The sequence below is a fragment of the Nannospalax galili genome, unplaced genomic scaffold, assembly GCF_000622305.1.
Source record: "Nannospalax galili isolate Female #2095 unplaced genomic scaffold, S.galili_v1.0 scaffold528, whole genome shotgun sequence".
Lineage (NCBI taxonomy): Eukaryota > Metazoa > Chordata > Mammalia > Rodentia > Spalacidae > Nannospalax > Nannospalax galili.
The window spans coordinates 1,108,234-1,120,292 of NW_008359681.1; the positions used below are offsets into that span (position 1 = coordinate 1,108,234).

Here is a 12,059-nt window from a genome sequence, read left to right on the forward strand (position 1 = left end):
CCTCTGAATTGTATGTCTGTTTGAGACTCAGATGTGTGTATGTGTGTGTGAGAGAGAGAGAGAGAGAGAGAGAGAGAGAGAGAGAGACTTAAGACACTTAAGCATGTTCCCTGCAAACAACACTTAACATCTGCATTCTGACTTTACAGGCTTTGAAGAATAGAAAACCTCAAGTCAATGTTCTGAATAGATGGTTCCACCCTTCCCCTTAGAATATGTCAGTAGAAAGAGCAAGCAGCACAGAGGAGACAACCTCAATTATCCTGGGGATTAATAGCAGGCATTAGTCATTAATCAAACTGGTATTTGATTTTCCAAGCAAGGTTTTGATTACTGAAAGATTATATATTAAAACTACAGAAGAAACACATTTTAACAGTGTGTGGGTTAGTGGGTGATAACAAGCTTTCAAGAGACAAAAAAAGAATCTGTACCACTAGTGTTTCAAGTCACAGATAAAAGAAATCACCAGGCTTTCTGTCCTCCATCAATGGTAAGCACACAGGAAATACTTACTTCTAATCTGTTTCACAATAGGCTTCAAGAGATCCAGCCACACCTAAAGAGGGAAAAAGAGCAAATGGAGACATAACTTCTCAATGAAAATGTACAAGGACTTTGAGACTACATGAAGCAATTTAAATGAAAATATTTTTGAGAATATAAGGTTGTCTGTTTCTTTCTTTTTCTCCCCAATGCCGTATTTTAAACTGTTAACTTCTTTTATAGAATGGGTCCAAATTTGCAGATACTGTACCTGAACTTGACAATTAAAATCTTTCTTAAGTTCAGATAAATGGCAAACGGGTTGAAGGTGCAGTTCAGTGGTAGAGCACATGCTCAGTAAACATGAGGCTCTGGGTTTGAACCCCAGCAATGCCAAAAAACCCCCCTAAAAATTAGAAACTAAGGATTTTTCTATTCAAATATGTTGTTATATTTACCTATTCAGAAAATATTAATCAATGAATAATTAATAAAAGATTGCTTAGTTACTAGTCAAATGAAATATATTTGTTTTCATAGAAATAAAATACATATATTGGATACTGACATACACAAAACAGTGAATCTTTGAGGAGCACAGGATGGGGTAAATATCTATAGACTTCATGCATTACATGTTGCCTAAAGCTAGCTACCTCTCAAAGCAAGGCAAAAGGATTCCTGTTACTCAGAAGAGAACTCCCAGGTGTCCCAGCTAGGCAGAGCCAGACCAAAGCAGGTTCACCCACCTCCAAGTCCTGACTCCTTTTTACCTGCATATTCCCTGCATAGAATCTGAGTAGTAAAAATTTGAGAAAAATTTGAGAAAATTTGAGAAACAGTAGTACACGTCTTTAATCCCAGCACTCTGGAGACAGAGGCAAGTGGATCTCTGTGAGGCCAGTCTGCTTTACATAGCAAGTTCCAGGCCAGTTGGGGCTATAAGGAAATCCCATCTCAAAATAATAAATATAAATAAATAAATAAATAAATAAATAAATCACAGGTAATTCACAAAGAGAGAATTTCAAAGGCTAAGAAGAAATGATGACATTTGGGAATAATTTGCACTGAAAATGCAAATTAAAACAATGCAATGTAATTTCTACACATAAAGATGCACCTAGATATGCCCCCATGTTCATGCATGCTTTATAATCTCCAAAGATGGCCAGGGCACAGGGAAACAGGTATGATCTCATCCATACTGACAGAATGGATGCACTGACACAATTTTTCTGAACTTATTAGGGAATAAGGAAGGTGTACCCACATATCCTCTTCCAGTCAGTCATCACTTGTAAATCATGCATTTATGCACACAAAATGTATACCCAAGGAATGTTAATTTTAACATTAACATTTTTGTATAATAATTAAATAAATAGTAAACACCTATGACATGTTACCAGGCAAGCATTAAGAATTATGCTCTTGGGGCTGGAGAGATGGCTCAGCAGTTAAGGGCACTGGCTGCTTTTGCAGAGGACCCGGGTTCGAGTCCCAGCACCCACATGGCAGCTGCGAACCATCCTTAACTCCAGTTCCAGGGGAATCCAAAGCCCTCTTCTGACCTCAATGGCATTGCATGACATGGGTGCACTCACATGCATGCAGGCAATACACTCATACACATAAAATAATAAAAATAAAGAATAAAATATTTAAACAAAGAATTATGCTCTTGATTATTTGTGGGTTTGTTTTTGGAGACAGAGTCTGATGTTACAGTCCTAACTAACCTAGAATTCACTATGTAGCCAGTTATAGCAAACCTCCTGCCTCAGCTTCCTGAGTGCTGAGATTATAGGCATGTACCACCATGCCAAGCCTCTTGCAAGAATATTTAAGAGTGTGGGAAAATGTGCTTTAAAGGGTGGATAGTGATGACTTCCTCTTCTTCCTTTATTCATTATCCAAATCACCTTATGTGAGCATTTAATTCTTTTTTTTTTTTTTTTTTTTTTTTGAGACAGGGTCTCCCTGTAGCTCCAGCTTTCCTGGAACTCACTATGTAGACCAGGCTGGCCCTGCTCTCACAGAGATTCACCTGTCTCTGCCTCCTGAGTGCTGGGGACTAAAGGTATATACCACCATGTCTGGCAGCACTCAATTCTTTTTAAAAAAATGTTTTTGTAAAATATTTTATTACTTTTCATTGTATGTGTATGAGTGTATTGCCTACATGTGTGTAAGGGCACCCATGTCATGTAATGCCCATGGAGGTGAGAAGAGGGTGTTGGACTCCCCTGGAGCTGGAGTTATGGATGGTTGTTAGCCATCATATGGGTGCTGGGAATCGAACCCAGGTCCTTTGCACGAGCAGCCAGTGCTCTTACCCAGTAAGCCATCTCTCCAGACCCTCAATTCTTATACTTAAAAAACGTTCAAAGTCTATATATTATATTATATTATATTATATTATATTATATTATATTATATTATATTATAAACTCCCTCATTACCTTCCCAAGTAGGTAGAAATCTATAGTAATAAAGTCCCCATTCCTACATCCCCATCATAGGCTGGCCTCCTGGGAGAGAAAGCAATGTAATTCCTCACCTACATTGAGGGACTAAAGCCTCAACCTCAAAAGGAAAAGAACAGTCATCCAAAGCAGATTTATCACGTTCCTCCCAAGATGACAGAAAGGTACCAAAAGATCTGCATCTGGTACTGGTAACAAAACAGACTCAAGTCTTGTTCTTCAAATTCACTCATTTGTTCAACCAAACATTCCCACCCCAGCCTCTGCTAGTCTCTGGACTACAATGCTGAGAGAAACAACCAGGGTCCTTGCTTCAAGGAGCTGACAGTCTTGTGAGGAAGACCCAAGTTTTAAAAAACCTGCCCAGCCATAGTAAAGAAGGGCCCGAGACAAATGTGATAGAGTTCAGAAGGCTCCAAGTGGTCAGGGAAGTTCTGTCTGCCATTGTGCTCTGCATTCTTTATGTGATGGCCACTCAGATGTGGCCACAAGAAGAGACTGAGGAGTGGCTCAGTAGGCAAAGTCATCACATTTACATTTCCTAGAGATCAGAGAGGCCCAGTATACCACTCAGGGCCACTAGAGAGGCACCGGAGTGGTGAGGGAGCAGAAGGAGAGGAGTTACAAGAGTGGCTAGGCCATGTCTCTACTGGAATTTCTGGGGAAAGCTAGGACTGGTCAGGGGAGGGCAGGGCAAAGCAGGTGAACAGTCGCAGGTGAGCTACTTGCAGTCTTCTGGCAGGCTGCAAGCTACTGGAGTGGTCCCTAGTTGCCTGGTACTTAGCTGCTGGATAATCCACAGAGAAGAATACTGCTTCCTGGGGTGGACAGGCCAGGAGGGAGGTCATCTGGCTCTGCATCGGTGAGGTGTGTTCATACCAAATGCAGAGCCCACCCAGCCTTCACAATCTCTAAGACACCTCCTAGATCCATCATGGAAGACTCTCCCCAAGCCGAGAGAGAGAAAGAAAGAATGAATCTCTCTCATTTTTGCTCTCCGCCCACCACATACACATGAGAGGAGTGGAAGCAGGGCAGGCTGCCTTGAAAATGAGATTGTTGAGATCTAAAGGATTGAGAACAAACTGACATGAAGCAGTATCAGCCCTTCCTTGGCATCAACAGCGAAGAGGAGGGCTCTGGTTTGAATATGTGTCCCCTTCAGAACTCTTGCTGGAATGACTGTCATGGTCACACTATTAGGAGGTAGCAAATCTGGCTATGAGGGTTCTCTCACATGACTAGATTAACACAGTTATCAAGGAAGTGCAGTCATCATAAGGGTTAAGTGGTTCCTTTTACTGTCAGACAGGCAGACTTTCTGCCTCTTTTTCTTTCCCCATATCACATGGGTACACGCATGTGTACCACAAGAATGTACCCTTACCCCACATCATATGACACATCGAGAAGGCCCTCGGCAGATGCCAGCACCTGAATGTGGAACTTCTAAGCCCACAACTATGAGCCAATCAGTCTGTTCATGATAAATTACCCAGTCTCAGGTACTGTATTATAGAAAAAACCAACCAACCAGCCAACCAATCATCAAGACAACTGACATGGCTATAGAGCAAAGCCAGCAGGTCAGGAGGGGCTGGACCACCAAGTCCATGTATGCTTTGTGCTTAACCTGAAAGCAATAGCAAGGACTTCACACATGGAGCGGACATGATTAGACTTGCATTTGAAAAATATCAGGCAGCAGTGTGAGAACGTATTAGAGAAAGCCCGAATGGAAGTGGACTGATCTGTTTTGACTGTCCAGGCAAACACAGAATGGCGTTCTGCAGAGAGAAGCAGAGCTGGGAACAGTGAGTAGAATAAATGATTATTTACAAGGTGGCACCCCACTTTCTGTGAAAGGCATCTGGCCAGATGCTGATTGAGACAGGAAGTCCTGGAAGAGCACCAGGGGTATAAGATTCCAGGGGTGCTGATTTTCTGGGGTGTTCCTGAATCACCCTGGAAGAGTTAAGAAAGGAGGGAACACACTTGTCTGGTGCTCAGAGAAGTCTGGCAGGTGATCTTATGTGTAGAATTCATGACTGTGTTAATGTCTGTGAAGCCCTGAGAATGACACATAACCAGCCTCTGTGGTTGCTCTGAGGACTGTCCTTGTTGCCAGTGTTCACAGGACCTGTCTAAACCTTTCTTTGAAATTTATTATTTATTTTTATTTTATGCATATGTTTTGCCTTAGGTATGTAAGTGCATGGTGTGTGCAGTGTCTGTGGAGGCCAGAAGATGACATTGGATCCCCCTGAACTAGAGTTACAGATGGTTGTTAGTCACCATGTGGGTGCTGGGAACCAAACCCAGGTCTTCTGCAAGAGTAGCTAGTGTTCTTAACCACTGAGTCATCTCTCTAGATTCCCCTCCCCCAAACTCTTGCAAAGGACAAATTCACCATGTGCCAGTAATGTAGCTGCCAACTTTACCAATTGTTTCTAAACACCCCTCCTCTGTTTTTGGCATTTATTTGGAAAGAATCAAATACAAGCACTGATTTGAGCCAAACTGAGCATGTGGCTTTATACTGTGCAGGTCTGGGAACATGAGATCAGCCTGAGTTAAACAGGCACGGGTAGCAGAGCTCTGCAGTGACACCACCATAAGGCACCAGTCATACTGAAGATGAGCCAGCCTGGGGGAAAGGTGACCTGGTAAGCACAAAGTTAAGGAAGATAGTCTTGTCAGTGATGTAGGACCTGAACTTGGGTGAATAGATAAGTCTCAAGGAGCTAGAACAAAATGAAAACTTGAAGGGTGATTGTGCTGGATAGCTTCAGCCATCAACTTGACATACCTAGGATAGGGAACCTCAATTTGGGAATTTCCTCTTTCAGACTGGCCTGTGGCCATTTCTGTGAGGCATTTTCTTAATTGCTAATTGATGTGGGAGGGCCCAATGCACTGTGGGTGGTGCCACCACTAGGCAGATAGTCCTGGTTTGTATAAGAAAGCAGGCTGGGGGCCGGGTGTCTTTGATCTCAGCACTTGGGAGGCAGAGGCAGGTGGATCTCTGTGAGTTCAAGGCCAGCCTGGTCTACATAGTGAGTTCCAGACCAGCTGGAGCTTCAGGGAGACCCTGTCTCAAAAAGAGAAAAAAAAAAAAAAAAAAAGAAGAAAGAAAGCAGGCTGAGTACAGCCAGCTAGTAAGCAGTGCAGTATTCCTCATTCTTCTGCAGTGCCTGCTTCAGCCCCCATATTCTTGCTTAACTTCCCTTAAAGATGGATTGTGCCTTGGAAGTATAAACTGAAATAAACCCTTTCCTCCCAAAGTTGCTTTTGATTAGAGTGTTTCATCACAGCATTAGGAAGCAAACTAATACAGTGATGATGGCCAGCCGCTGAAGCCAAGTGGGCTAGACCTGATGTTGGGTAGGCATGTCCTCTAAGGGAGCTAGAACGGAACCCCAAGAGACTCAGAGGGGGAGGGTTTAAGGACAGATGCCAAAGGCACTGAGAACCACTAAAAGACACCGGGGAAAAAAGAGAGGGAAGTCACCATCTTGGCAAACCAAGCCTGTGGACAGCTGGGAAATGTAAAAACAGGGCCCATGGAGCAATCACGCCTTTGTAAGTCACTCCCTCTGGGGCCAATCATGCCTCTGTAAGCCATCCCCTCCCAGATGTCATAAACTATGCAAAAATCCAAAAGAAGGTATCCTGTTGGTTTTGTCAGCCCTGGGATCCCAGAGACTGTGTGTGGGTCTCCTGGGGGTTGCGGGGAGGGGGCGGGGGGGGGATTTGGCATGATACCTGGTCACCCAGACATGTTCTACCAGCCCATGCCAGAGCCTAGACCAGCTCCAGATTGTGTGATAAACTAACAAATTATGTGATAAACCCCCAATCCTCCTTCTCCTGCTAATGAATCTCCAGAGGTTGACATGGAATTCTCTAACCCATCTCCTACCCCAGTTGTCCTCACTAAAACCAGCACTGCCATCTTCTGAGTACACTTCCTTAGTGGGAAAGAATGTGATTCCAGTGAGTGGACTTCTAGCCCAGTCTATGGGACTCAAGGAAGAACTTGCAGAATTGAGAATATTGAAGCCAAATTAGTTTAGTCAGGCTGTCATAACCAAGTGCCACAGTCAGGGCTATAGGGGCTTCAAATTTATATCCTCACAGTTTTCTGCAGGGCATCTCCTTGGCTTGCAGGTGGCTGCCTCCTGGCTATGACTCTCTCTGGTCACAATGTCTCTTCTTAGAAGTCAGGTTAGATTAGGGTTTGCACTAAGGCCCTCAATTTAACTTAACTACCCTTTAAAAGATCCCATCTCCCAATATACTCCCATGCTGGTGGTACTAGGAGTTGAGGCTTCAGCATATGAACTCAGCCCAAGCATCACCTACCCCTGCAGTTCAGTTCTATATGGCTTTCCAGCCCATTTCCCCCAGTTCACCTACATTTCAGTCAACTTCCCATTTCCCTCTAAATCTGCTTTGCCTCTCAGATTCCTTTCTGCCTTCTGGAATGTGTGTTTGGCAGGCATATTTCTGAGGTGAGAAATGCTTTCACACTAAAGAATCAAAGGCAAGATGCACCTCTATTCCCACTTTGATCTTTGTAGGCAACTGGAATAATTTGAGCTCTTATTAAGGTGCATGAGAAGAGACACATTTATGGAGCACCTACTGTGCACCATGCACTGAATAGGTGCTTTATACTCATTTTAATATTCCTAACAGCAGTCACTTTGCAAAGGTATAAAACAAGCTCAGGAACTTTCCTTTTTGCATATGTATGCATGTGGAAGTGTTGTCTTTAACATAATAGACTCCCCTTTGACGCTAAGGACTTGACACAAGTTCAGCTCTTTTTTATCCTGTATTTTGTGTGTATGTGTACATGTGTGCAAGGAGGTGTGCATGTGGAGGCCAACATCATGTGTCTTCCTCTATTGCTTTCTACCTTATTTTTTTGAAATAGTATCTCTTACTGAACTTGGAGCTCACAGGTTTGGTTAGACTGACTGACTTATGAGCTCCAGGGATCCACCTGACTCTCCACTCCCAAACCCGTCCCAGTACTAGAGTTACCAACAGACTCCAAAGCACCTGGCTTTGTGCATGGGGTACACGTACATGGGGTGCATGGGGTCCTCATTCTTGTGTGACAAGCACTTTAGTGACTGAACTATCCACCAGACCCTCAGCTCTCTTCTTCTGACAGAACTCTTCTTGTGTAAAAATAAGCAACTTCTTGGGCTGGAGAGATGGCTCAGCGGTTAAGAGCACTGACTGCTCTTGCAGAGGACCTGTATTTGGTTCCCAGCATGCACATGGCAGCTAACAACCATCTGTAACTCCAGTTCCAGGAAATCGATGCTCTCTTCTGGCCTCCATAGGCGCTGTACAACACATGTGCATTTACAAAACACTTATATACATAAAATAAAAATAAATTCCCCTCCAAAGTAAATATTAGGGGTAATATTTTCTGGTGCTCTCTGAGAGCCAAGAGTATCACTATCCAGGCTGGAAAACATCATGACTCGTGGGCCTTACAGAAGGGATTAAAGGGTCAGGCTGCAGTAACTGGGAATAAGTACTTTAGACTGTGACTCAAGCATCCCACCTAAGAAGTCTTAAGAGCTTAAGGCTAAAAGGACTCGGAATATGTAGGAATATGTAGGAATACAAAGATACCCAGCATCCAATAATATAAAGTTCACAATACCTAGTATTCAATTAATAAAAGCTACCTGGTACAAAAAGCGGGAAAAGAGGGTCCACAATGAGAATAAAAAGTCAATCAGAATTAATCCAGAACTCACACAGATGACGGAATCATCAGAGAAAAGGGTGAATGTGGTTCCTAGAATCGTTCACCTAAAAATGTGAAATAGAAGATGTAAAAAAGGCCCACTTTCACAGTGAAAACTATATTGTGTGAGGTTAAAAAAAAATACTTGATGGAATAAACATCAGATTAGACATTGTAGAAAAATCTAACTTGAAGTCCTAGAAATACAAAGAATCCAAGATGAAACACTGGGAAGGGCAGAACTGCTCTACCTTAAAAAGTATTTATTTTTATGTGTATGAGTGTTTTGCCTGCATGTGTGCACATGCACCTGTGCATACAATGCCTGTGGAGACCAGAAGAGGGCTTTAGATCACTTGGAACTGGAGTTAGGACAGTTGTTAGCCACCATATGGGTGCTGGGAACTGAACTCAGGTTTTCTCCAAGAGCAGCCAGTGCTCTTAACTGCTGAGTCCAGCACCTGGACCTGCTCTACTTTTAAGCCGGCAGGGCAGGGGTCTGTTATATCAGCACCACCATCTCCATAAGCACATGAGAGATGTGTTATGACGACAAGGACACTAGACTACTGGAACCTCTCAGCTCTCCTATTACCTTACAGAAATGCGCTCATATATGCAGTCCATCAGCCATGGAAATGCATTAAGCAGCATGGTTTGCATCATTTCCTTGTGAATACAAAATACTAAACAAAAGGTGTCATATGTAGGGCCATAAGCCAAGTATCAGTAAATTATTCTAAGGAAGCTTTGCATCATATAAACCACATTCCTCAACCATTATAGAATTAAAATAAAAAGGTGGAAGGTATCTGAATGTTTGGAAACGAACTAACTTATTTTGAGAAAAAAGAAAAAAAGTCAGAGAAATATGAAAGTATCTAAAAACGAATGAAAATGTACAGAAAAACAAGTCAAAAGTCATGGCATTTATTAAAAAATAATCCTCTCATTGGGTAGGGTGGCTCACTCTTGTAATCCCCAGCACTAGGATGGCTGAGACAGAGACATTGTCATGAGTTCGCAGCCAGCCTGAGCTATGTAGTGGGTACCTGGTCTTCCAAGGTTCAGAGCAAGACACTGTCTCAAAAATAACAAATAAATAAGTACAAAATTTAGTGTATTCCATTGCTATTTAGTGAAGTGGTTCTCAAAATTGAGCAAGTGTCAAAACATCTTAAGGGCTTGGGGTTTTTCATTTATAAGCTTCTTGAGGAAGGCCTCTGAACCCAGATCTTGTGTATGCTAGGCAAGAACTCTACACTGAGCTCCACCCTTAGCCCTTGAGATGGGTCTTGGTGTATTGAGCAGATGTGTTGAGTAGGTAGCTCTTGAACTCCTGGAGTCATTAATCTTCCTGCATCAACATCCCTAAGTACTGGCATACAAGCATGCACTATTGCACCTGGGTATGGGGGCTTGTTAAAACACATACCAGGGGTCTCTTCTCCTAGAGTTCCTAATCTGGGGTAAGCCAAGAGGGCATCCTCAGTCAGTTTCCAGGGATGCGATGCTGCCTGCCACTCTAGGAGTTGGCTTGAGAAATACGGCTTTTATGTCTACATTTCTAGATCTCTCGTTCAGTAGGACACATGACACACGGAGCTACAAATGTGCCAACACTTTAGAAACCCAAATGAGATCACATTGTTTTATAACCTACTTCCAGCCCCCCAGTCATTTCTACTTTCTCACTTTGTAACCTTTCTTCACATGGGATGCTCCAACTATACTTAAATTCCTCCCACTGACTAAAGAACGTCCTCACCAATGGTCTGTCAAAATTAGCATCCAATGCGGTGCTGTGAGTTTATCTTGTTATGTTCATTAAATTTCTTTCACTCTAGACTAGTACCTATACCCATCACCTGACGCTGATTTGTTAAAGGAAAACTGAATAAACTTAACTACAGATTATAGAGTATGTTTTTATTTACTTATAAGGAGAGCCTTAAACAAAAAACAAATGAAAGACAGATCTGTGAGCCAATCCCCCAGTCATTTCTACTTTCTCACTTTGTAACCTATAAGGAGAGCCTTAAACAAAAAACAAATGAAAGACAGATCTGTGAGCCAAAGCCCAAAATCCACTGTGATAGGCACAGGCTCTCCCTGTCCATCTGTGACTCAAACTCATTAAACAGGACTTGCTATTCCATATATAGATAAAGGCAAGTTTTATAATAAAGATAAGTCTTAACATTATAAAGCCATGTTTTGAGTCTCAGAAGGAAGCATCTTACCTATATGGAAATGTTAACTCTGAGATTTCTATTTTATTTATTTATTTATTTATTTATTTATTTATTTATTTATTTTACATATGTATATGACACTGGGGGCTAAACACAGGGCCTTGCACATGCTAGGCACATACTCTATCATTAGGCTACATCCCTCGTCCCTGAGAAAGAAGGGGTCAGCCATAGGCCTCAGGCACAACATTGAAAAACAGCAACTACTCAGTTTTATCTATTTTTAAATCCTTTGTTTAATTTTTATTACCTTTGAAGAACTCATTTCAAAAGCTGTCATTGGACATTATGGCTATTTAGTTGTTGTTGGTTTTATATGTGGAAGTCTTAGTATGAAATATGCCCTCTAAGCAATAGTTAACATTTGACTTTCAGAGAGCTTTGCCAGTCTGGGTCCCACCCTGTCACTTGAGGACCAGTCTGCCAGCAAGGACACCAGTCAGATGCCATTGCTGTGGTAACAGAGCCACCCTACACCCTAGCCTCTGCTGGCTTCAGGCTGTCCTTGGTTCCACAATATTTTTCATCCGTAACAACTAGCATGTTCCTCAAAGAACCTCATCTTGCCTCAGATGTAGCCCCCAGGGAGGAAGAAAGGTGAGGGGTTGTGACTATTCATAAATAAAGGACAACTAGCAAGGGACTCCTGTCATATCAAGTGGCTGCAGTTTCTACAACCTAAAACCCAATCTAAAGCACACCCACCACAGGCAACACTTTGAGCACAGACGATGAATGACAAAATGCTAGGCTTCCTCCAGTACTTTCCTGTATTTACTTATAAGAAACCAGGCTGATTTATGCAGCCTAGAAGCAATGCCACTTTAATTTAAAGATCAGTGGGGCTAGCCTTAGGGGCTTCGGAGTCTCAGTGTAAGACTGGAATCCAAGAGAGCTGAGCACCTACTATGTGCCAGGCATCCTACTGAGCTCATTACTGATCTGAAATAATCTCTGTGACAGCTTTGTAATTCAGAACTCTGGTTTTTCAGATAAAGTGTGAAATCAAGGAAGTTGGGAACTGATCCAGCCACTAAATGGCAAAGCCAG

At 42.5% G+C, this 12,059-nt stretch overlaps 1 protein-coding gene across 3 annotated transcripts in view; it reads right to left on the bottom strand.

Moving 5' to 3' along the window:
• The window catches only part of Farp1 (FERM, ARH/RhoGEF and pleckstrin domain protein 1), a 304,589-nt gene that overhangs the window by 81,929 nt on the left and 210,601 nt on the right, over nucleotides 1-12,059 (bottom strand). For all 3 annotated transcript variants that reach the window (XM_008823592.2, XM_008823588.2, XM_008823591.3), the window contains exon 4: nucleotides 517-559. In XM_008823592.2, coding sequence (XP_008821814.1) covers nucleotides 517-559 — 43 coding nt within the window. The remainder of the gene's footprint in view (nucleotides 1-516; nucleotides 560-12,059) is intronic.